The sequence below is a fragment of the Haliotis asinina genome, chromosome 4 (genome assembly GCF_037392515.1).
Source record: "Haliotis asinina isolate JCU_RB_2024 chromosome 4, JCU_Hal_asi_v2, whole genome shotgun sequence".
Taxonomy (NCBI): domain Eukaryota; kingdom Metazoa; phylum Mollusca; class Gastropoda; order Lepetellida; family Haliotidae; genus Haliotis; species Haliotis asinina.
This window is the reverse complement of record NC_090283.1, coordinates 63,671,611-63,699,294: the sequence shown is the minus strand read 5'-3', so window position 1 is coordinate 63,699,294 and position 27,684 is coordinate 63,671,611. Positions and strand designations below refer to the sequence as shown.

The following is a 27,684-nucleotide window of genomic DNA, read 5'->3' as shown; positions in this document are numbered from 1 at the left end:
GGTGCCTCTGAAACTCCGTGGATCTGTCACATCCATCCTGGTGCCAACATGATTGGGATACTGTTTGTGGTACTTGCTTGTATTTGCGTCACTGTTGGAGAACACGAACTATCTGGTGAGTGTGTACCAATTTATTTTCCAAAGTGCTTGCAATCGTCTTGCTTCAGAACACGAACTCTTTGGTGAGACCTTAGCAACTTCTTTTCTATAATGCTGACATCTGTCACGTTTCGGAACGCAAACTATCGGGTGGGTGTTTAGCAACAGGTTTTCTGGAATGCTTACATTGGATATGTTCCATAACACGAATTACTTGGTGTGGGTTTAGCAGCAGGTTTTCTAGAATGTTGACACCTGCCATGTTCCATAACGCGACTTATTTGGTGAATGCTTACCAACAGGTTTTCTGGAATGCTGGCATTTGTCTTGTTTCATATCACATACTATCGGGGAGTGTTTGGCAATAGCTTTTTCGAGAATGCTGACTCTTGCCAAGTTTCCGTAAAACGAATTATTTGGTGAATGTTTAGCAACAGGTTTTCTGGAAAGCTGACATTTTTTTCATAACAGGAACTCTTGGGCGAATGTTTACCAATAGTTTTTTTGGAATGCTGACGTTTGCCATACTCCATAACACAAACTAGTCGGGGGTGTTTGGCAACTTATTTTCTAGAATGCTGACATCTGTCATGCGTCAGAACAGGAACTACTGGGCGAGTGTTAGCAACGTTTTCTGAAATGGTAGCATTTGATTCAGTTGGAGAAACAATCAAGTCGGCGAGTGTTTTCGTCTTCCTTGGATGCTGTCATTTGTCACGTGTTTGAACGCACACTATTCGGTGAGTGTTTTGCAACAGGCTTTCGAAATTACTGGTATTTCCTACAGTCATCCAGTAGGAGTAAAAGTTAGAGAAAGGTAACTAGTCTGTGTGTTATGGCGATATGCTCTGATGTACCTGTGAATGCATTTCTCATAGTCAGGACACTATGTGTATGTTTTAAAACATGGCAACATCCCTCGTTGATAAGTTTGACATATTTTTTCGCCAATGACCTGTTGCAAGTTCGTCGAGCAATATATCTGCAAATAGTGTATGGCGTATTAATAAATCGCCTCGTAGCATGAAAAAAAAGTATTTTGTTAAGTTTGTAAAGGAAAAACATGGCATTGTGTACAACTTTCATTTTTAAGTGGTTCAACCGAGGCCCTCAATGAATCCACACACAGTTAGTATATAGTCTGACATGTATTTAGCCCTACACTTACTGCATGTGTCAATAAAGACTTTCAAAGACACTGAATACATGCCTCATGTCAGATACACCCTTTTTATCGTTATGCACAGCTGAGTTGAGTTGCTATTGACGAGTTGGTAGCACAAAAAACCCACTCTGAAACATCCCACAGAACAATATATCTATACACTGCGGACAATACCCCAACAGTATGAAAATGTATATGGCATAGAACATATTTTGAAATATATATCTATATTCTCATAAGTAAATTTATTTTGGCCGATTAATTGCTTGAAAGTGGGTTTCCAAACTTCAGAAGGAATGCAGGTACGCTGGTGATTGTTCACGGTCACAACATGGATATTCCAGACATCGAGGTTGAAGACTATGGGTACACCTCGAAGTTGGATGTGGTCGTATTTCATCAGGGTTGATGGGTCTCAGGATTATCAATTTCATGACTTCTACATATGACTCTGGATGACTTGAGATGTAACAAGAGCCGGATTATCCATTGTCAACGATATATTCATGGACCCGAGGAACGTTGGAACACTGAACAGAACTGTCATCATCACAAGCACTATTATACAATTTATCAGACCACCCTATATTACGAAAACATGTTAATCAACTTATCTCACTGGCCCTGCCATGAAAACATGATAATCAGCTCACTGGACTGTTGGGGAAAGGGTCGCAGTACCATGGGAATTTTGTCCTTTGTTAGTGATTTTGGTGTGGGATTTTGTCCAAAGAATTTTTTCCATGTGACAATTTGCCTGGCTGGGATTTTCCCAAGGCGCACCAGGGGCTCAATTCCCGAAGCAGCCTTAGCCTTAACTCGCATTCCTTAGCACTGCACTAAGGCTGCCTTAGTGACTTACGTTCACCTTTAAAGTGCTTTGTTAAAGGAGGCTCAGGTCAGTAGTATAGAATCAACTTGATCTCTACAGAATGTGGTTCAAGCTGCTCAGATTGGTGCAAACGTTCATCATACAAGTATCATTCAGCTGCAGCTCGGAAGATTACAAATCGTTTTCACGTTAGTACACCTCAATCCGCCCGGGCCCTCCTAACAGATCGCCATGTTGTCCTACTCAATCCACAACCACGCCTTTCCACGGAATATTTTCCCATTTAAGTCCTTAAACCCCTGAAGTTAGTTTTGATATTTATCTTGCTTAAATATTGCGTTGTCATCTGTATTAAAATGTTTTAGATTTGATTACTGGTTTTACGTTTGTATGTGATGTAATTATTTTAATGTCCTTCGTTGACAGGTTTTTGTAATTTTATTCCAACTATTACCAGTGTACAACTTTTTATGGCACGAAATTGCTGAAATAGTTTGCCAGTGTAACTATAAATCTTAACTCACTCACTTTGAAGACGTTGGAATCTCGCTTTACTGTTGGTTGTCATAGGTTCCCTATTCAATACATCCTACAACTACTACTAGAGAAAAGATGTAGGCGAAATAGGATACAGGCAAAATGGGAACATTCCCTAAAAACTTATTTGACAAGGTTACCAACTACAGGTTGTTTCTGTGTATCCCCTACTTATTTAGAAGAGCATGTCTACCGTGCAGTATCTGTTTTTATACAGCATTTAGAAACATGCCTCAAACAAGGACATGTTTGTCCTACACTAAGTGTGTATTTTTCGAGTTGTATGAATAGAGAGGATCAGTTGCATGACGTGTTAAACATATTAATGTGAGTCGAAGGAGCGATGTTTCAAAGAGCGTCACATTACTGGTGTCAGTTATGGCCATATGGTATGAAAAAAGATCAGTTGGGCTGACCTTGAACCTTTAGCCAAAGGAAACATTCTGACAGCGCACCTGTAACAAAACTATCGTCTGATGAATATTCATTCAGCAACCGTGGTCTTACTCGTCAAAGGTACTGTATATCTTAAACGCATTTCAGGCCTTATATTCAGCCTATGACTTGAATATAGGTCAATGGAGGAAGTTATATTTTTAGAACATTGATTCGATTCCAGTGCACACTGTCTCGCCTTCCTTTCTAAGTAACATGGCTGGAATATTATCAATGTGACCACAAACCCAAATGAGACGTATGTGATACCTTTAATAGCAATATCCCTGCGCAACTTAAACACTTATTCATCAGAGATAGCCCATTGTGTAAACTGACAATAGAACTCGTTTTTTATTCGAGGCTCGTCAGGTGGCCTAGCGGTTAAAGCGTTCGCCCACCAAGTCGAAAATCTGGGTTCGATTCCCCACATGGGTACAGTGTGTAAAGATCATTTCTGGTGTCCCCAGCTGATATTGCTGATATATTGCTGGAACCGGTGAAAACTAAACTCAGCCACCTACTTACACATTTTTCATCCATATATTAACATAGAGTCTAGTGGTCCACAATGGCGGCTTGGCACATCAAACTGTTATCTATGATTTTCATTTGTAATTCAGTGTCAGTTTCAAAATTTACTCTCAGAGGTATGAACACACATCTCACATACACACATCTAAACAGAGTGTGTAATCACGCACAAAGGGAAGATAACACGACCGAGCTCGACCTCAACTGACTCAACTCATCGTACACCCACTGAGGTCGTGCACGCCAATACATGATGACGACCTGGAAGAACTATGTCAATCAGAAGTATGTAAGACATCTTGCAGGCATGCAGATTCCTTTAATCCCGTGAAGGTCCCGGGGTAAAACAGGCCTTCAGCAACCCATGCTTGCCATAAAAGGCGACTATGCTTGTCGTAAGAGGAGACTAACGGGGTCGGGTGGCCAGGGTTGCTGACTTGGTTGACACTTGTCATCGGTTCCCAGTTGCGCAGATCGATGCTCATGTTGTTGATCAATGGATTGTCTGGTCCAGACTCAATTATTTACAGACCGCCGCCATATAGCTGAAATATTGCTGAGTGCGGCGTAAAACTAAACTCACTCACTTACTAGTATCGGTATGAATTGTCTGAAGTATCGTCGACGTCCATAGTTTCGTCCCTTGGTCGCTAGTATCCGCGGTTCAGGGCTCTAAGCATGACTGGTCTGTCAGCACCGTCTTAGTAGTTAACATTACCACGTATCCCACTCGTGCTCTGAGGACACCAACGTTGTGAGGGTAGTACCATTTGTAACTGTGAATCCAAGTTATGTATTGAATTGAAGAAACTTCGACTGAAATATAACATGAAAGATACACCGTATACTCACCGACATGTACGCAGCAAATATGTGTCTATGGTCATAAAAAATAGGTAACAAAAGAGTAGTTCATTGTGGTAATGATAAGCATGTATTTATGAATCACTGGGGTAGGCCAGTGGTTACAGCGTTCGATGGTCACGCCGAAAACCTGGGTTCGATTTCCCAAATGTGTACAAGCCCAGTTATAGTGCTTAATGCGGTAGTAAGCCAATGGAAGGAATCCACAAAATTAGCAAGGTTATTTTGGTTGGGTCATTTCTTTAGATTGTGCTGTGTCCGTTTTGTTTAAAAACGTTGAAAGTACTTTTGACGTCAGTTCGCTTTCAAACACTGTTTAAGAATGAACTGTCCCTTCTTCACATTAATCCCTGACAGAAGGGGCGTTATGGTGTACACGCTTCTTTATGCGAAACAGATTACCTTATAAAATATCAAGTTGTTAGCCACCATAAACGAAAACTAATTAACTGGTTTGACCAGGTACGTTTATACCTTTATCTAAGCGCGCTACGAAGATAGATTGTGGACATATCACACTTTCTCCAGCAGTTCTTTATTAAAACTGGCATCTCTCGGTCGCCAACTGGCCATTGGTTACAATGTATGTTCTATCACAGGGCGTGTTCTTTAGAACACTTCCTGCATTTCATGTGAACGTGTGGCTCCTCATTGATGCTTTACATAACAAATTGGAAGAGGGATTGGGTATTTCGCTTCAAGGAGGTTTAAATAGTTGGATGTCCGCTCATTGTGACAGGAAAACTGTCTTCAATATTTACCAGTGAAGTTAAGCTGGCAATGACGTGTATTGTGTTGAATATTATATAATCACTTCTGTAAGGTCGATAAGGACACACCTAATGCCATGCTCGATTGTGTTAGAAAATACTGTTATTAATATATCAGTTTATAGCCATAAATTCAATCTGATTTTAGGCGCGAAGCAACCATTTTTGGTGTAAGCCCGATAGGATGCAAAGCTTCATAATTATTAAGATAGTACTGAGGCCTTGCTCAACCTTTTAAGCCAAAATCGTGTGCAAGTCCGGGCTTTTTCGTTAACGATAGATACGTGCCCTACTTGGGTTAGGAGAAATTTTAATCTGGACCTCTTATATCGCAACATAGGTTTGTCTCAAGCTGAAAGAGATCCGGGAACCAGCTTTTCTGATTTGAAAAAATACTTCAACCACAGCATCTCCCTCCTAACGGCCACCCAGCAGCGTCCCCTGTGTCACATCCCAGCCACTGATATATGCAGGGGCAGATAACCTAAAGAAGGTGACTCCAACGGTCGTCACCATGTGTGGTCTTCATGTGTTCTGATACGAGACTAGAACCATTCGAATCGAGATGAAAACGAACCTATGGCTGCGAGTACGGCCAGGGTATTTTTCATAACATCCTGACTATATGGTGAGTTAAACTGATGTAACGCTTTGAAAATACCCGTTAGTGGATGAAGGTATCAAACTCTTACCTGCTGATTTATAGTATGACGATGATGATTAATACTGGTGTTGACGGAACAACTAGAACACATGTTGTACCTATATGATGAGCAGTGGGTAGCCTAGTGGTAATACTCACAACCCGAGTTCCATTGTCCACACACAGTGTGAGAAACCTATTTGAGGTGCCCCTTATATGATACTACTGCAGTATTGCACAACCATACTCACTCACTCACTCCCCCACTTACTCACTAGTTCACTCACTCACTCACTCGCTCAGTCACTCAATATATTAATAATACGAGAAATATTACAGAAACATTGGTAAAACGTAAGAACATGTACGCATTTTCAGAAACATGTTACCATGAAACATGTTAACCCAATTATGTAGGGAAATTTGTGTTTGCATGCAGCTTTTCTATAATATTGTCACAACAAAACTTAAAGTGTCTTGAGTACTATCTCCATAGCAACAAACATTATAGCAAACATTTTGCTATATGACTACACACACATCATATGTTGTCTGCGACAAGGATGTTCCTTCCAACCACATTTGTTTACTCTTCATATTAGGACCGGGCTATGTTGTACTTGTAACATACCCTTGTTGCCTTTGTAATATAAACTCAAGGACATCTCGATGTGCCTCACGTTTGAAGAATAACAATGAACCAGTGTCTATACCAGTCACGTCCCCGCGTTTAACAACCGTACTTATGCCCTCACACTGGATGCCAATACTCAGAAACTAAAATAACGCAACACTTCATAGTATACCTGAGACCCTCCTCATTTTGTAAGTAGGAATAAATATTAGGGACGGCATAGATATGAATTGTCAACAAGATCATGGTCAAATATGAATATACTCATAGAAACAAATAAGACAACACATGAATGTACAAGTGGACTTTTATTCTTTCCCAGTTTTTTTCACAAGGTGTGTATTGCACTGTGAGTGAAATTCTCAAAATGAATAAAGGAACACTTGTATTTTCATGTGTTCCCTTATTTGTCAATATGAGTATATGTAACAGCCGAACATGGTTAAATCGTATTTAGTTTCTTGGTGGACTGTATAAATGGATGGTTCCTCAGCCTATTCTGACTGAAAGGTATTGGGTTGTATAAATGAACGGCATTTTGACACTTGTTATATTGATAGTGAACGGACAGTATTTAGATAGTGTGTCGGCGGAGTGGGTCTGCGGATGGTGTTCAGACAAAGTGTTGTGTAAGTGGATGGTATTTGGAGAGTTTGTAAACAGATTGTATGAATGAGACGTATTTACAGCTGGAATGAAAACTGATAGCAGTTGCTTTGGTTACAGATAGATCATATTTAGAGAGTGTAGATATGAAGTGAATATTTGGATAACATTTAAACAGAGTATGTATGGGTGTTTATTTTGTATACTATTTAGACAGAGTATATATGGTGTATTAATTTGGATAATGTTTAGACAGGGTAGGTATGATTGGTTGGGTGGATAATTGGTTGTTTAACGCCTCACTCAGCAATAGTGCTGATTTCACTAGATTAGATTTCACTTTCTTAGTGAAGTACAAATTCTAGTACCTTTTTCGGTTGAGTCCCATCCGGGATTCGAACCCGGACCCTCAGAGTCAGGCACCTAATCGCCAGCACACAAAGTCAGCCGTCTAGCTTGTGGAAGTCGCGGTGGCTGAGCAGGCTAGGCGGCTGACTTTGTATTGAAAGTCTAAGTATTACTAAGAAAGTGAAATCCCAAATATGACATATGTTGGTCAATATCAACCCATGATTGTCGTAAGAGGCGACCAACGGGCTTACACCATTGTATCCCAATAGCGTAGATGCTCTTGCTGTTAATCACTGGATTGTCTGACCCATATTCGGTCACTTAGGGAACGCCCCTATATAGATAGAATTTTGCTGAATGCGGTTTCGACCGTACAGGATTCCCCTAACGTTCTGCCATTGTGATGTGACGCTTTACAAGCTGGGAAAATCCTATCCACGTACGCAGCACACGTACAAACTGTCTGACAGTGTCCTTCAATATAAGCCAATGAAGATCCAGATTAGTCGGCCATGCTTGTAAGAGGCGACTAACGGGATCGGGTGGTCCCGCTCGCTGACTTGGTTGACACATGTCATCGTTTCCCATGCTGTTGATCACTGGATTGTCTGGTCCCGACTCGAATATTTACAGACCGCCGCCATATAGCTGGAAAACTGCGATGTAAAACTAAACTCTCACCCACTATGGACATAACTTATTCTAGTGTTTTCACTCACTCATACCTGATTCCAAGCTTTCAAATTAAATACCGAATGGTAACACAAGAGTCAGCTCTGTATATATTGTGAACAGTGTCGGCTTAAATGTTTAGACACAATGCTTTTGAAAGATTAAAATAAGGGGCGTCCTTGAAAAGAATACCTACCGTCTAAATCTAAATCAAGCAATCCAAATACATCACTGTGGATTATGACGGGGAGTCATCCAATACTATAGGAGGAGGCTCCCACGTTGTGCACGTGTTTCACATGCTTTGTGTTTGCATGTCTTGATAACGTGAAACGATGCTGCATACACAAGTTGAATGTCATTGTAACGTTTCTCAATGGATTTTCTTACTACCAAAGTTCAGGCTCCCCTACTTTTTTATAGAGGATATGTAAAAGTTTGGAAATGGCTTTGCCAATGATTCCTAAAAAGTACTATAAGAGCTTTTCAAACATTGGACATCTAGTTAGGCCGATTACTTTTGGGTCGCACCTCACAAAACGCAAAATACAGCAGAGCCTAGGACTTGATTTCCGTCAATGATTCGTCAAAAAAACCGATTTCATGCGCACTAAATTAAGAGCAGAAACAGCTTAGGAAAAAGATGAAGCACAATGTGTGCCCATATGGTTGTCTCCTTCTTGTCTCAAAACATTTAATTCTTAATAATAATTGTGTATATTTCAGATTATGTCAACCACCCTTGTACTCGTGAGTGTGAGGAGGGAGCGACACCTATGACCTGCGTCTACAACTTCACAGTGGAATACTACTTCGTCTTGACCAAGGCCTGTTACGACTGTCCGTACAACATCACAGACTGCTACCGGCCACACTGTGTCGCTGCTGACGGCGTCGGGAGAGGGATCATCACAACAAACAGGATGCTGCCAGGACCTGCTATACAGGTAAGATGTAAGGGGCGAATAAATCATATTTCATGTTGAATGTTGTTTAACGTCTCATTCAGCAATATTCTAGCTATATGGGGGCGTTTCGTAAATAATCAAGTGTTGGTCAGACAATCCAATGATCATCAGCAAGAGCATCTAACTACGCTACTTGGAAACAATGGCCTGATCCCGCTAACCGCCACTTACGACAATCACGGGTTGGTAAGACCAATCGCTTTGGTTTGCACATGTCATCGTATCCTAAAGGTTAATCACTGGATTGTCTGGTCCAGACTCGGTTATTTACAGACCTCCACCATATAGCTGGAACATTGCTGAGTGTGGCGTAAAAGAATACGGCAATCAAGTAAGTACCTATCCATAGTTTTTTTCTTGTTTTTTTTTGTTTTTTTTTTGTTTTGTGTTTTTCCTACTGATGGATGCATGTCCAAATGCAGCCAAACAATATCCCTGGTAACCAAGTGGTTTGGGGGTACTGTGTAAATATACTCTTTGAAAATCTAAGGGCATCTGAACTTTCAATTTGGATAGTGTAAGTCATAACAAACTTTTCAAAGACAGACATATTATGAATGCACCTCCATTTCACTTGATCATCATTCTTAAATCCAGCGTATGGAATGCAGTACACAAGGCACCAGCCCCTAACATATGGTGTGAGTAGGCAACAGTCTGTTCTTCCCTTCGTATTTGGCTACGTCAAACTTTTGCACGCGTAGATTCCTACCTGAACGTCTGCGGCTTTTCTGTATTCGTTGCACTGAGGGGCTGCTGTTTCCATGTCGTAGCTGACAGCCGTAGTTGGGCAACGGAGTGTGCCGAATAGTGTTCCGATATCCTTGTTGCGGTTCGGCTTGTCGTGCTAGCTGGCTATTTGGAGGCTCCTAGGCCCTTCTACACCTCTGCGGTCCCTTACCCCCATTTTGTATACTACTGGGTGTCATTGTTGATCTTGACATCTCGATGAATCACTGAAGACCATTAATTTTGACAGTCATCTTGCACCTGTCGATCACGTAGTTGTTAACGTTTTTTTTAAGTTGCAATGCTGGGTAGGCAACATGACGAACGTTTCATGTTGCAATATAATCGTTGTTGAATGCCAGCTACATGGCAGCGGTCTGTAAATAATCGAGTCTGAATCAGACAATCCTTTAATCAAAATCATGAGCATCGATCTACCCAACTCGGAGCCAATGACGTGTCAACCAAGTCAGCCTGACCACCCGATCACGTCAGTCGCCTCGCATGACAAGCATGTGTTACTGACTCCGATCTCCAAGTGTACTTGTCAAACTACTCCACCTGCATTATATGACTGACATGTGCAGTATCGATGCATGTACGTTTGCTTTAGTGTGATCAGAGTCACCATCAGCGGGACACTTAGATTTACATTTAAGCGTCAGCGTAAAAACACGCTTTCTGTATGCATACATTTAAATGAATGCTGTGTGTGTCACGCACAATGCATTCCACATTCGGTTTGTTAGCTTTTTGGAGTTTTCAGCATGTACAATCAACATAAACTCTCGTTGAAAACAGCATTAAAAACGAGAAAACTCAGATGCATTTTTTTCATTGGTAATAAATAGCCTTCAGAGCTCCGATATGGATATTTCAACTGCAACTTCAGATCAAAGAGATATACCTTCGTTCACCTTTTCATATAACCGGTCGGTGGTGTAGTAGAGAGCGTGATCCCGCATTACGTCGCAGTCCGGGGTTTGATCCCAGCTATTCCAGAAGTACATGCATAAATACGTACATGTACATACATGCGTGTCGTATATGAATCGGACATTAGACATTAGGTGACGGCATTTAAAGGGGTGACGTCTTTTCAGCGGGACAGCTTCATTGTCATACTGTCACATATAACAGTCACCTGTGATGCTTGTATGTTGCCATACATCATTCGGCGTTACGTTCAGGTACTTTGGTTCATATTTGAGGTTATCACTGACATTCATTTCTGGCGAGTCTATCATTTACTTTGTCTACTTTATGTTTATGTATCTACTTCAGTTTGGGCTTCAACTAACACGCGGTGATGAGGTCACTGAAATACTATTCAAAAAGGACCTTAATTTGGTGATCTATTCGTAGCATATGAAATGTGATAACAATCCTCACACAGACAATAACCTTTGGTTAAATGTTTATATTCAGTTATGCAACGTTACACTCTGTTGTGTCTATTCACCGTTTCAATTCCTCAAGGTTTGCCAGAACGACATGATCGTTGTTAACGTGCACAACAAGATGGAGGGTGCCGAGGGTGTCACCATCCACTGGCATGGCGTCTTCCAGAAGGGTTATCAACATCACGATGGTGTCAGCATGGTCACCCAGTGTCCGATCACAGCCCACTCCACGTTCCAGTACAGGTGCGTGGTATTGTTCTAGTCAAGAGGCGTTTGGACTGATTCCTGTCTTGTACTGTGCGATGGCTCCAAGCTCCTCAGTAGACCGTTGTTACCAAACCGAAACATGAGTCCCCAATTCAGACAATGACCTACTTTTCAGCCGATGCGCATTTCCTCGTGTGAAAGTGAAGAGAGACACAAAAAAAACTTATTGTTACACAAAATTTCAATTCCATGTTTCATAAGAAAATTGTATATGCAAAGGAATTGTGAAATTTAAACTCTTAGAAAATCGTCTTTCTATAATTTATGGCGAGGTGTAGGCAGCAAGACAGCATGAACTAAGACGTCACAATTCACAATTCTGTTTAGGGGAGGGGAGGTGGGCGTTTGCTCCATGAACATTTGTAACGTAAAATGGGATTGGTATAATATCAAGGTCGTACCAGATCACCAAACGTTTCAGCCGAACCTCGTTTTGAGATTTCTACGATTTCTATTTTTCCGTTTGTCAGAGCTCGCTGTACGAAAGAGCACTGCGTGTTTGCAAGGATTAAAACGAGTATAATGTTGCAAGTGGAGTGATGTGTCAAATAATACTGACAAATATGTGTATACCCAGCTGAATGAGTTGAATAGACTACAGCAGACCAGTGTAACTAGGAACTTCATGATGTTGCAGTCACGTGTTAAGATCAACCATGTCCCTGTGTGTAGCGGCACCTCATTCCAAGTTAAAGCATAGTATAAACTAGCGTCATATATCATATGTAGAATATTACCCGTGTATCCGGTCGATACCACAGCAAATTCTTTCGTTTTGATCTTGCAAGGACGAACCGAAACCGGTTTAATAGAGTAACCAAATGTTCTTTACTGCTATGTGCATTTCGATGCAAGAGAATGCAGCTAAGATGGCCAATGACAAACAAATCAGGGATGAACTGGTAATAACAGGATACAGTTAGATACGAGCTATGGACTTGATATGGCTATCCGATGAAATACATGAACACAAACGTCACGGTTTTTCAGAACAGGGACGGGTAACCCGGATACCTGGGACGGGTGGGCAATGACTTTGACCCGGTACCCGTCTCACTACACCGCGCTCGTTATGAGCATGTGACTAACATATCACAAACAATATAATATGCTATTCTTTCATGATTAAAACGTTGTATAAATATTGTCCTTGAAGATCTACACATAATTGTGCAGTCACATGTTTTTAAATACAATACATTGTTAAAATACTGAAAAACTGGAAAACTCGAAATTGCAGCGGAAGAATATATTGCCTGTTTCTTACAATTTTGATGTCAGGAATTGACGGGTATCCGGGAAAGTTAGGGTAATATGGGCTTGGGAGCCCGGATTCCCAAAATTTGGACCCATCTCAGGCCTTGTGCCTGGATGTATTTTTATTCAGCACGTGGATAATAAAGGTTGTTATGCACTCATGGAAACAAATAAGGGAACACCTGAAAGTACAAGTGTTCCTTTACTTTCATACATATACATGTTCTACTGCTTTTGACGGATGCTCTGTTACTGCTGAATGCATGCTAGCTGACAGAAATGTAAGAAAGGGGAACGTGTTTTCTTATAATCATTGCTGTTTTGATGTTGTTCTTGCTGTTGCATGTATTTGCCATTCATCCACAGGTCAGTCATAATTGTAAACGTTCATCTTCTTGCAACTGAAGGTTCAAGGCAGGTAACCGTGGCACTCATTTCTGGCATGGTCATGCTGGGGTTCATCGATCTGACGGTCTGTTCGGGGCGCTGATCATCCGGGAACCTCCGTCACGTGACCCGTCCTCCCACCTGTACGACCATGACCTTCCTGAGCACGCCATGATTGTACACGACTGGCTTGTGGAACTGACCATCAACAGGTTCGCCGGCCACCATCACGCCGGCTACGACAACAAACCGGCGTCTATGCTCATCAACGGTGACGTGTTATCTTGATTAGTTATTAATCTTTAAGCCTGAATCATAGTGTTACGGTTTTAACTTTAAGGATTAATATTGTAAAGGCACGCTAGCTCAGGAACATGAAGTTAGGAACGGATTCGGGATATCTGAATATTCTTTTCAGATTCGGGATTCAAATCCCCAATCCCGAATCCCGCATTATATATGATATCATATAGGATATATATATATAGCGCACATATCCACGCACTAGTGCATGCTCAATCTCAACTCCCTGGGGAGTATACAACTCCTGCTGCCACTTGGCGCACTGAGTTTATTGAGGCTCTCTCATCCTAACGAGGTACCGTTTCTGACCTCATATTCCTCGTTAGCGCGCAGTTTGTTTGGTTTGTTTATGGCGTAACGCCACATTCACGATAGTCCAGTTGTATGAAGACAGTCTGTTAATAACGGAGTCTGGGTCGGAAAATCCAGTGATTGACATCATGACCATTTATCTACGCAATTGGAATATGACGACAATACAACGAATTCCGCGACTCTGAGTGAGTGAATGAGTGAGTGAGGTTTTCCGCTACCTTTAGCAATATTCCAGCAATATCACAGCAGGGTCGCCAGACATGGGATTCACATATTGTACCCGTTAAGGGAATCGAACCCATGACACGTTCTCGGCGTGTAACGATGGTACTACCCCACCACCCTAAGCGAATCTGAACACAGGATCCCGTTAGCTGACATAGTGAACATCGATCTATGCATTTGAAACACTATGACATGACAAGCAAGTCACCGAATCTGAGTGAGTGACTAAGGTTTACGCTGCTTCTAACAATATTCCAGCCATATCACGGCAGGGGACACCAGAAATAGGCTTCACACATTGTACTCATTTACGGAAGCGAAACAAGGTTATCAGCCTGATGTGCGAAAGCTTTTACTACTCGGATACACCACCGCCTACTACATAATTCCGTTGGTCACCTCTTACGACAAGTTTGGTGTGGGAGGAAGATGAACCACTTAAGGAATATCTCGGACACCTTACCCACCTAAGTTGTAAAGGAGGGAAAGGTGTTGTCAGTATAAGTAAAAAACTTGCCTTGCGAGGGTCCCTGATAGAATTATTCTTCAGTAACTCATGACTTGTCGAAAGAGGCGACTAACAAAATCGGTATCGTATCACAATTTCGTAAACTGATACTCATGATATAAGTCACTAGTGGAGACTCGATTAATTACAAAGGCCGCTGTTGCCACATAGCAGAAACGTCTCTTAGTGCGACGTAAATCACCCAAACCATGCTTAAACTCCTGATTAGACATTGCTAAGCTTCAGAATCTGTTGGAAAATCTGGACAACTGCAACTCCGAAGTTGCTTAGGTTACCCTTGTCGCCTAATCCCCACTCTACACTCTGCACATAGACATATTTTGATTGGCGTTATAAAACAATATTTCGAGATACAAGTCTTCAATACTTTTGAGCTATATTTTGTCCGTTTTGTGCTGCGCTTTACGACAAATTCCTTTAAAGTATTTTTAAATGTAAGGGATGCACAGAGATAACGCAGAAGAACTGTTATTTGATCCATATGGATGTGTTTGTTTCCAGGCCGCGGGGCGTTCCGTGAGTTCCGGGCATCGGAGAGCAACGAGACCATCTACACACCATATTCCGTGTTCCACGTCAAGAAGGACAAGAAGTACCGCTTCCGGGTCATCAGCAACGGTATCCTCAACTGCCCCATCCAGGTCTCCGTCGACCACCATGACATCATCATGATCGCTACCGATGGCGTGCCTCACGAACCTGTCGTTGTCAGCTCATTCAATATCTTCGCTGGAGAGAGGTATCGAGGTTGTGATGAAGTGTCAGTGCCGCAGTAAACGATTAGTGACAGCGTGAATTCAGCAATATTCCAGCAATATCACGGCGAATTACATTAGAAATGGGCTTCACACATTGTACCCATGTGGGGAATCGAACCCTGACCTTCGGTGTGACGAGCGAATGCTATGAAGACAAGGCTACCCGACCTCCAATAGTAAATAATTATACCATTAAAAAGTAGGAGACATTCTATTTTGCAAGCATACCACTCGCCAGTGCCAGCGCAAATGAGAAAAAGTAATATAATCCAGATGAAACATTTCCAAAGGAATGGAATAAATGGTCACATTTTCTCTTAATTTCTCTTCATCAATTGTTTTCTCAATCGTGTAAATCCAACATCCCCTACTATGGTGGGACTTGATATGGAATATTTATTCCATACTTGCATACTTGACAGGGCAGAGTATCAGCGACTAGCTATTGCGAATAAAGGTGAGCTGAATACCAACGCCCATCAGACACTTTGTATGAACCTTCACGTCCAACAGCAGCACTCCAGAATTTGGAAATCAACATTCGCACAGTTCCTCTGAAATTGTGTTATGCAGCTGTCACTGACAACCTAAGCCAAATAATATGACGTCATGTGATGGATAACAATGTCGTTTGTTTCGAGAGTGCGACGTTTTGATATTGATTCTTGTTGCGTTCTCGAGAAGTTATGATCATGATGCCGTGTCAAATACAGTACCATCGAATACGGTTTTTTTTGTTAGTTTCAGTTATTTCCACCATCAAAAGTGTGTAAAAAGATATTGTGTAAAGGTCCGCTGTTTTCCGCCCAGCTTTTCGCAAGGATTCGCTATGTCCCAACCCACTTATTTGCCCATGAGTAAAGACTAGTTATATCCGAGTCCAGTTATTTCCCTGTGTGTAAAACTTCGGTATTTCCGAGTCCAGTCATTTGCCCATGATTTGGTGTTTCCCAACCCAGTCTACCCTGTGGGTGTTTCTATGTCACCGGAAGTTTGTTTGAAATGACATAAAACAAGACAGCAGAATCCTAAATGTTTAAAGCTTTGTATCAGAAACACTGGTCTTTCAACCAGTCTGTGTTGTTAGGTTCGACTTCATACTGGACGCTGACAAGGATGTCGGCAACTACTGGATTCGGAGTCGAGGTTTGGCAGACTGTAATAACAAGTTTGCAAAACAAGTCGCCATCTTGCGGTATGAGAACGCCACGGAGACGGAGCCTAGTCAACCCACAGACTATGAGAGTGGTCGGAGAGAAGGCAAGGTAAGAACTGAGGCGATGTGCGTCACAGGAAACAGAATAGTATGATCAGGAGCGATTTGTGAATTGGATGGTCAGACTTTGTGGCTTGTTAATACGTGACATCGTACTCGATGACGCTGATCGGTGTTCATAATATCAGTCTCTGGTTATGGTGCAAAACGTATCCGATTCTTTGATGCACTGAGAAGCTTCTACATCAGCGGCATCCAAAAATACCTTTAATGACTTTTATATTTCTGAAGTATACCTCTTGCAATGTTTCTAAATGCCCGAAATGTTTTCGAATGTCTGTGAAACAGATGCAAAACCTTGTGAGGGCACATTCTTCTACCCGGCATGAAACGAATGTGATTAAGTGCGCAGCACGTCAAAATTTGTCAGCTGAAGAGACAACAAATCTAGATCGGATAGGTCTGATATCGGGCGATCAGATAGTATGCTGGTCATTGGTTTGCTTGTCTCGCCTAAGGTCCGGATTCGAATTTCCACATGAGTACAATTTCTTCCGCAATGAAATTGATGGCACATTGCTAAATGTGACGTAAAAACATATCCCCCTGCCCCCCTCCCGACACACACACACCCCACCCCCTTAAAAGGTCTTTATGACGTAATTTGTTCAGTTCTACTTCATGACATATACGTTCTTGGCCCGTGAAGGTCCGGGTTGACATATTGGCCTTCATTGACACATACTGGTCATAAGTGCTGACTTTGGGGATCGACTGGTCAGGCTCCCTGACGTGGTTGACACGTGTCATCGGTTCACCGTTACGCAGGTCGATGATAATGCTCTTCATCATTGGATTGTCTGGTCCAGACTCTGTTATTTACAGACCGGAGCCATATAGCTGGAATACTGCGGTATATATGTTTTCAAGCTGTGATTCTGAAGACGTATTAACTTTATTCAAATATACTGAAAGGCCACAGGCCTATAGTACAAGCAATCAACTTCAAAACTTTAGATAAAAATCATTGTAAGTACAGCATACAGATACAACATGCCATAGCATATCTTATTCAGCGCATCACATGTTATGTAATTAGTTATGACAAATGCGTACCTACATGTAACTAATATTATGTTCTAACATATATTCAGCTCTGAATTTCATTGCATAATACACAAACATTGCCGGGTTTTGAAGTATAATTTTGTTTCTATTACTCAATAGCGCAACAAATTTGTGTTGGTTTGCATGCACACTGTAGTATTTGTTGATATAAAGATTTCTCAATCGAGTATACACCGGGCATATTAAAAGAAAATGATATTCATCTTCAATGGCACACTGGTCACAAAGTTTACAAATCCTATTCTCTCTATCAATCGCTCTAAATCTTCCACTCTCAATATATAAATTGTGCGAGGAACATCTAAATCTACTTAACGCCGTTCTAAACTTTTTGACATTAATAACTGACAGATACATTTCCTGGTCTAAATTATATTTAATCATTCTATAGTAAAGACATTTGCTCGAAAGAGACATGTTTTCAAACCATTCTTGCAAATACATATCTTTTAGTCTTCTCGTTAATTCTGAAATAAACAAGTTCTTAAAATCGACATATTGATTGTTCCAGACATATCCAAAGCCTTTTGAGAATAGAAATTTTCTAATTGCAGTAACCCAGTTAGTGTGGCCGTTTCTATCAAATAGTACCAACATATTGTAGCATTTTTTGGGTAAACGATACGGGGGCATATTCAATAATTTTAACCAATATTTAATTACCTTTATACTCGTAAATAGCGACATTGGATATCTACCACATTCTCCGTAAACCATTAAATTCGTTGTATTGTGTTTAACACCAAGAAATTTCTTGCAAGCTTGTAATTGCACCCGTTCAATATCTGGTAGATGACTTAACCCCCAAATTTCAGCTCCGTATGATATTATAGGGTAAATTTTTGCATCAAATATCTTGAAGTACGAACTTATATTTAAATCTCCAAATACATTCAGTTGCTTATAGAGACCTATCATGACCTTCTGAGCTTGCAGACTTGCGTATTTAGCATGTGTTAGCCATGAGAGACAGTGACTAAAAAATATTCCCAAGTATTTATACGAATTGGTGGTTTCTAGTTCTATGCCCCTGTACTGCCATTTCTCATTTTTCGCTAGGCGCCCTCCCCTTTTGAAAACTACTACTTTAGTTTTATTCCTGTTAACCTTTAACTTGTACTCATCACAATATGTCTCTAGTTCCATTATTAGTTTTTGTAAACCTGCCACAGTGCTCGAGAATAGGACAATGTCATCTGCAAAAAGCAGCAGAAATACGTGTACAATATCTGGATGCAATTGGATTCCATTTTCACAATTCATTTCAATTTGAGTTGCTAGTTCATTAATGAAAAACGAAAATAAGAATGGGCTAAGTATACAACCTTGCCTCACTCCAAGCTCTAGGTTAAATGTATCTGACAATTCATTATTATTTCTGACGCAAGCTTTTACATTTTCATAGATATTGTGCAACAGATTTTTCATTTTCGGGCTAAGTCCATGAGTACTGAATGTATCCCAAAGTTTCTTCCTGTCGACAGAGTCAAACGCTTTTTCAAAATCAACAAAAAGAGCATATAATTTACCACCCTTGAAATTAAGATAACGTTGTATAATACTATGTAAGATAAACATATTGTCTATGGTCGTATACCCATGTCTAAATCCAGCCTGAGACTCACTGATTTTATTCATTGCTTCCCCCCACGTCACTAGTCTTTTATTTATGATAAAAGTGAAAACTTTACTAAAAATGCTTAAAAGTGTGATTCCTCTATAGTTGTTTGGATTGTCAACACTGCCTTGTTTATGAATTGCAACGATAATACCGATGGACCAACTGGATGGATACGTTCCGCTTTCAAGAATGATATTGAACAACAGTTCCAGGTAGGGCGCTATTATATCTGCTGAGCTCTTAATCATCTCAGGCAAAACAGCATCAACCCCAGGCGATTTATTACATTTTAAGTTATTGATACCATCAAGTATTTCTTCTTTACTGATCGGAGAATCCAACATATCCTTTGTTATTTCAAAACTAGAGTCAGAGGTTTCAGAAGCGTTTAATGTTTCTACCTTATCATTTACTCCTTTCTGTTGATCAGTTCTGAAATTGAAGAGGCCACTAAAATGCTGATGCCAGTCATTCTTGTCAATACTGTTGTTTGATATGGTAGGATTCTTCAAAGACTTAAGTTTATTCCAGAACTTTTTTGAATCTGCTATATTATTTTCTATATCCGCTTTTTTGTTCTTATAATAATCAAGCTTTTTTTGTTTACAAACTGCATTATATTCATTTCTTACTTGACAATAATCTTCAAACGTTTCCTTGTCTTTTACCTTTCTAAACTTGTTTAGTAATTTACACCGTTTTCTTTTCAATTTTTCGCAAGTTACATCATACCATTTGTTTGATATTCTACGTATCATACCAACTTTACGTTTCATATCTTCCGCTGCGGAACACAGTGCGTCTGTGACATATCTAATGCTATCGTCTATATTTGTAAAAGCAGAATCGACTGACTTGTCAAACAATAACTGAATGTTTTCAGACAATAAATTTTCTCGAAATACTTCAACTTTATCCTGTTGCCAATAAAACCTATAGGCCTTATTTGAATTTCTTTTAGTGTTATCTAAAGATCTAACATGTTGTGCTTTTACTGATAAGGTAACAGGTAGGTGATCTGATTCAGTACGTGACTGTATGCTAAAGTCACAAACATGGTCAAATAATACAGACGATGATATTATGTAATCTATTACACTTGCCCCGTTGTTACCTATAAAAGTAAAGTCTCCAACTTCTGTATCACCACCACAGCGCCCATTCATAATATGAATATTCATGATAGAACAAAGATCTAGTAAGGATTTACCAAAGTTGTTTAAAGTTCTGTCGGCGGAAAAACGTTTCAAATTAAAATAGTCTGTTAAAAAGTCCCACTGTGATGCATTTTGGTTTTCTGTATAATCTAGAAGGTCATCTTCTACAAAATCTGGGTTTGTACTAGTTCGGGCATTAAAATCTCCGCCACTGAGGATATAAACATCGGGTAAACCAGAAATGATATCTAATAAGGACTCTTGATACAGAAGCACTCCGTTTTTACAGTTTGGTGATAGTTTATCATACCAGGTCGAGCTCTCCGGTTGAATGTAAACACATGAGTATAGAATGTCTCTGTCTAAACCAAATAGAACTCGATCAAATAATATGAAGATAGCATTATCTGTTAGCTTTATCCATTTCTTATAACTGACGACGTATTAACACTACCATTCCACCGGATAGTCTCCCACTAGTAGATAATTTGTCTGCTGTTTTCACTATCACATCATGATCAGGGAAGATATTCTGTAATTCTACATCACTACTCCAAGTTTCACTCAGGCCAATTACATCAAATGATTTAACATAGTCAATAAAATCGGTGTCACCTAATTTGTGTATAATTCCACCAATGTTCCAAAACAAAAAAGTCACTGAGTCTGTCGGGTTATCATGGGCATTTGTAGTAGTAATGTGTATGTTAGGAATTGGCTGTACATATGAGTGTTTCCGATGCGCCGTAAAATGTTCCTTATGAGACTCAAGGCCCTGGCCACACCCCTAGTGGGTGTCGTCCATGTCCGCGTGACGTGAGTCAGACCTGGGTCTCCGGCTGAGTCCCTGGTTACTTCCACGCCAAGCGTTGTTACGTGTGCGTGAACGTGGTCGTGTAGCCCTGTTCGAGTGAGCCGTGTTGTTCAAGGGAACTTCCATCAGCTTGTTACCTTTAAAGTAGTAACGCATGTTGGGGTTCTCTGTACGCCGTCGCTGTAGCTCCTGACGTTGGAATGTGGTCAAGTCGTTAGCGATCCCCACTCCTTGACTTTTCAATTCACTTCTCAGCTTGACCGACCGCCATTTGTCCTCCCAATTGCACATTCTCACTATAATAGGCCTTGGCTTGTCCCCCCTTTTACCAGACAATCTGTGGGCCCTCTCAATATCCCTGGAGACTAAGGGTGGAAGATCAGTACCTTCCCTGGCCTTATTAAGAATGTCCAGCACTTTCTGCTTACTGTCAGTGTAAGTCTCTCGGTCCTCACCCTCAGGTACATTATACAGAACTAGGTTGTTTCGTCTGCTACGCTGTTCCTGGTCTTCTATCCTATAATCTAACTCCTCTAGATAACTCTCCATATTATGCGCCCGTTCATCTAGTGCGTCAACATCCAGTCTGATCACATGCTGCTCTTGATTCTCTTTATTTATTAATGCTTCAGCTGTTGAACCCCTGGAACAAGAAGGGCACACCGGACCTGACCCCCGTGGCCTGGTTGAACACCACGCTGGCAGATCCGCCCCACTTCAAGCAGGTGCCCGATAAGAAGTTTTACGTTGCAATGGACTTCTACTCGATAGACAACTATGTTTTCCACCATGAAGATTTCTACCCTTTGGCTGCCGTTAACCTGGATAAAAGGCTGTATTTGCCACAGTTAAATCACATCAGTAATGTTCAACCTCCATCCCCACCATTGTCACAATATGCTGATATACCCAAGGTGAGTTCCCGACATGGGGCCCAAATTCACAAAGCTATCGCAAGCCTGCTGCTTGACATATAAGATGAGCCTGCGCAGTAAACGCGTTTGTGACAAGTAGGCGGGGCAGGGAATGTAGACGAATACACTTAGTAGCTACAGGTACATCAGGTAAATCGGGGATTAAGCACGCGCAATACACGCTGACCGTGGCGTGAACTCAATGGCGCCTCTGCTTAACAGACACGATCCGCCCGAGGAAATTGAATTTGTCAAATTGTAGGCAATAACCCATTTTTCAAATGGAATTCGTTGGTTTAACATTAATTTCAGACTCGCTGGTCAAGTTCCGCTTTGGTCGTACGTTTACCGATAGTGTAAACACACTCTAAAGAAAACGAAAAAACAAACCAAATACATACTAGTAGTTTAATGTCTATTACAACTATTTTCATGCCTGTATGTACAAAATACCGGGAGTAGTGAAATAAATAGCTTGATTTATGTCAATAAGTTCTTGTATAAACACATCTCAGCACCACCGTTCTTCCCGCACATCCCCTTCTCACAATTAACAAAACACACATTTCTGATGCAGCTGCAATCAAAATAGGACATCAATACCAGAAAAGCATATGCAAATCGATGTATTTAGTCAGCTATGAACTGTTGTCACTCGTAAATGATTATTATTTAATCATTTTGTTTTGAGTGTATTTACACTATCGGTAAGCATACGACCAAACCGGAACTTGACCAGTAAATACTTTTACTTGCTGTGCGCATGCGCACAGCGAGTCTGAAATTAACGTGAAACCAACGAATGTTCTGGAGGGCCTTCATTTTCTGAGGTCATTTCTGTGGTCATTTGCGAGGTCGTGGTTCGTCTAATACTGGTTCATCAGTAAGATCTCGTAAGATAACTTGTTTCATTCGCACCTATACTTTAACATTGACTAACGATCGATAGTAGTATCGCTAGAGCTTTGTAAAACGGAGACCTGGATGACACAAGAAAGTATACACTTTTGACAAACAGAAAGCTCAAAACACCATTCATGGAGATCCTGTTCATTTGGAGACAAAATGTCCTTCAAGACATTTTTTTTCAAAGTAGCCGAACAATGTGTTCAGACCCTCCACACTCCACACACAGAAAAAGCAGCATATATCATTATCATTGTTTATATTATGGGATCCCGTCAATGTATTTCCGCCATTAGGAACAGACATTTGTAGTTAGTAGCTCAACCAAACATGCATTTGAATACAGCTAACCGTAGGAGAAATTACGGATTAATACGTGTTTTCTCCTGGAAAAAGTTTAGGCGACTTCTGGTTGAAATATGTAAATTGTGCACTGATTCAAGCATTCTTCCCGAATGGTGAATGTTAAATTGTACGTCATTTACAAAGTGCATTGCATCTGTTCAAATTCCGAGACAACGTAAACATCTTATATCCCCGCAGAAAACAAACGTCTGAATGTCCCTGTACTACAAATATACAAGATTGGTATTTATAGAAGATCTATAACATCCCTTTAATATTATTTATTTATTTATTTATTTCATTTTTGTTGCATTTTACAGTAGCGCATAGTAATTACAATAATATATTATTATTCACAATACCTAACGAAAAAGTAAATGGCAACTTGACCTGTACTTAAAGCGTGTCTATAGTTGAATTAATGGAGGCTGCATGTTTAGTTAGTCTGTAATAGTCAGTATAACATGTTATGCTCTTAATACCTACTGACTCCAAGCGGGAAATTGACAAGAGTGTTTCCAGTACACAAGGTACTGCAGACAAGACAGTTCAAAATCTTTGTCTCCCTAGGACATGTTCTGCGGCCCCCATAACACCAGGAACTGCAGCCACGAGTACTGTGAGTGTATCCACCTCATCAAGGTGGACCTGGACGACACGGTGGAGATGGTGCTCATCGACGAGGGCGTCACCTTCAACGCCAACCACCCAATTCATCTACATGGCCACCACTTCCGGGTTGTTGCTATGGACAGGGTGAGTCATACATTTGAACTGATACCTACTATAGCCGTTAGACTGATGTTTCTTAAGTCTATTTGGACGCCGTTTCTGAAGATAATGGCAACATTAGTTCATGTGTTTCAAGTAGCCAGAAAATTCTGAAGTGGGTATTATTATAAATCCAAAATTATCTGAATAAGTTTGATTCACTCTTATTGTCATTCTTATAACAATTCATCGTGTATTTTGGACTTGTGGCATCGACAGATTAAAACATTTCAGATAAAATATATATTAGATGACGAGATTTAGGTTCGAGTCGGTCGTGTCGGAATGAAAAAACGTTTTTAGGGGGTCGGCAAAACAATTAGTAGGGTCGGTCGTGCGATGAGAACCACAAAAAATGCTGCCTTTGTTTTGACACTGGATTGTAGTCAGCCCACTAAAAGTACACGCAAATCGAGGCGTCAAGTCCTGGTCATGCAGGCTAATGATGGATAGCGCGAGCAAAGTTTACTGAAGGTGACAAAATAACCCTTGTCGTACATCGTATTCTACGTCTATGACAGCTTCGTAAACGGACTTGCTTCATTTACAATACTTTGTAATTTTACATCCTGGATTGCAATTGATTGGAATATTACGAATCGTTCGCCTCTTTCCCAGTGAACTGTATTCACACTTTTTAACACATTTATATATGCCGCTCAGTGTTTACTCTGACCATCATTTGTTTGCAAGCTACACCGAAACGTCGCCTTCACTGTAATGGAGACGTTGTTCACCCATGTGTTGTCCTTTCTCACCACTCCAGCCTCTGAATCCCTCTCAAAGACGTCAGCTGCAATGACGCCGTCCTCGTCCCTTAGTGCACGTTGTTGTGGAAGAATGTTTTTTAGTTTCCAAACTGAATTTCTTATACACTGTTTAGGAGAAATATATGGAGATCGAATTTCAGGTTTGCTTGGCTTCTCCATGGCAATGACCAAGCGCCAGAGTATTGAGGACAGCGTACCACATTTTATTTTTCATTGACTAGTTTTAGTGGAATCACCCACGCGTGAGTTTAGAGTGTATGTGTAGTTTTCTTTAAATGTACATTGTTGTCATAGCTTTGATGATCCAAAGATCCAAATTGTAGTTTGTTTGTGGAGCGGCACACTTTGCGTGATTGTGTACTGAACAGCATAAGAAACGCAAGTTTCGAAAAAAGTGAAATAACATAACTGTAAGTGTTCATGTAACTGTAAGGGTACATGTTTATGTCTCCTGCTTAAAAAGTTGGCAAAAAGCTGCATTTCTATTGCTGTTCAGTATAGTTATCAGTTCCCCCTCGTGATAGTAACGTATATTAATCTCTATAAATATACTTAAGGCTTACTTGGAGTTAATGACACTTTCAAAATACATGTACTGTGATTCAAGGATTTGGATATGTCCCGAGCGACCTCTGCTGAACGTTAAGGTGACATAATGGATCGCGTCGTGATCGTGGCATGGTGACCCGAAGCTGTGTCATATCTCTGATGCCTTGATCGTTGCTCGTAACATCGATCACTTGATTGGCTGGTCCAGAAAAAATATTAACAGACATCCTTCATAATACTCGCAATTGCTACGGGTGTCGAACACCAGGCAAACAGTCCAAATAGATGAGCTGGTTTTGTTTACACCAGAAAGGGTGAATTGCGAACTTTGGGTAGTTTTCAGTAAAGAGGACTAACAAAATGGTTACACTTAAAGGTCTCATACTGTTATTCTTCACGATGTGATTTTGATGTTTGTTCTCTCCAGGTCAACGAATCTACCTCACTCGATGAGATCAAACAGATGGATGCTGATGGCCTGATTGAAAGGAATCTAGAAACACCGATAGCTAAAGACACAGTCACGGTTCCTGACGGAGGCTACACAGTCATTAGGTTCCATGCAGATAATCCAGGTAGGTGATACACGATCATAAGAACGACTGGAGAAAATACGGGTAGCTGGTCCTTGAGCATAGAGTAATCCGCGTAGGTGGTAGAATGATTGAAAATAATACGAATAGATTATCCATAATCATAAGAATTATTGGAGATAATCCGGGTAGGTGATCTACGATCATAAGAGCCTTTACATATAATCCTGGTAGCTGGCCCTTGAGCATGGAATGATTGGAGATAATCCCGGAAGGTGGTCCATGGCAATAATCCGGGTAAGTGGTAAAATGATTGAAGATAATACGAATAGATTATCCATAATCATAAGAATGATTGGAGATAATCCGGGTAGGTGATCCAAGACCATAAGATGGATTGGAGATTTTCGAACTTGCAAAATAGAAACAGCAGATAAATCGGGGTTTTTCTCTGAAAAAGCAAGGTTCATCGTCAAGTTTTCAGGTGCGTACTCAATATTTTACAAGCTGATTATACTGATGCACCATGTGGTAGCGTGTGGTCCCATGCAGGTCAGGTTCAGGTCACAAATCAGTTGACGTTAAGCAATGATTCGCGCGGAGAGTTCTTGGATCTTTGACCGTGTTCGGCAGTTTGAGAGAGTGTTTCCCTTAGGGTTTCTAAGACATCAGTCCTGCCCCTCAACGAAGCACATGTGATACGTGTGGTCAAACTTTAAGCAAGTGAGTTTGTTCAAACTTGCCTCTGTTCACCCAGCAGAAGATGGATACCCGTTGGGAAAAGTCATGTGATTATAACCTTCTAGCACCTCACAGGTAGTTTTTGGTTATCAGGGGTAAGTATGTGCTGTGCAATCGCTTGAAGGAGACGCTTAGTGTCTGGAGTATTTAGCACTTTAAATATACACCCATTAGTATTATATCGGAGTGTGGTTGAGTCTTTGGTCATTCTGTACTGTTGTTATTCAGGTTTCTGGCTGATGCACTGTCACATCGACTTCCACGTCTCAATAGGGATGGGTCTAATCATACAGGTGGGGGAGCTGAACCAGATACCCCGACCCCCTAAACACTTCCCCCGGTGTGGGAATTGGGAATACACCGGGGAGGAGGAAGAAGAAGAGGAGAAGCCCAGCTGTCCAGCCAGTGCTTCAGGACAGACAGAAGAAGGTTCATCGTGGATACTTACAGTGTGGTGTTTATTCGGAGTTGGATATAGCCGTTACAACACGTAAGTGTCACTGGACTCAGGTTACAGGTAGTGACTGTTGATGATTGTGACTCTTTGTGATTCAGCTTGTCATCCATCAGGCCTCCTCAGTAAACTGAACATGAAGTTAAGTCACCTACAACATATGTCATTACAACATGCCGTCCAAGCTACAAAGCAAAGGCAGGGCCTGTTGCTAAAGAAGATCCCAATATATTTACATCGAATTATGTTTTTAAAAAATTATTATTGAGGTTAGATTGTTTTGTAACCGTGTCCATTCGTGTCAGGAGAAGGTTAATGCATCGTTTACAATGTCCAGCGTTTATGAAGCAACAAGAAGGGCGATATCACAGACCAGGGTGCGTTCACCTTTAGCTTCGTGGACAAACGTGGTGGGAATCCAGCCACTAGAACGTTGTACGCTCAATGATTTATGAAATCCAGTCCTCAGTGTACAGTGGATG

At 40.9% G+C, this 27,684-nt stretch overlaps 2 protein-coding genes across 2 annotated transcripts; one reads left to right on the top strand and one right to left on the bottom strand.

Annotated features, from left to right (window-relative positions):
* LOC137281088 (uncharacterized) lies at nt 1-27,269 on the top strand. Its single transcript, XM_067812224.1, is given in 10 exon segments — nt 1-115; nt 8,869-9,089; nt 11,319-11,485; nt 13,174-13,424; nt 15,027-15,264; nt 16,371-16,548; nt 21,852-22,133; nt 23,955-24,140; nt 25,902-26,049; nt 26,977-27,269. Coding segments are annotated over 10 exon segments (2,031 nt in total). The 5' UTR covers nt 1-48.
* Nucleotides 17,616-19,055, bottom strand: LOC137282099 (uncharacterized). The gene has a single exon (XM_067813831.1). The coding sequence runs from the start codon at nt 19,053-19,055 to the stop codon at nt 17,616-17,618; it is 1,440 nt and encodes a 479-aa protein (XP_067669932.1).
* Nucleotides 27,270-27,684: the final 415 nt, after the last annotated feature.

What these genes read in the sequence shown, in the direction of transcription:
- LOC137282099 (XM_067813831.1), bottom strand. Translation starts at nt 19,055, where the DNA reads ATGAAAAATCTGTTGCACAATATCTATGAAAATGTAAAAGCTTGCGTC.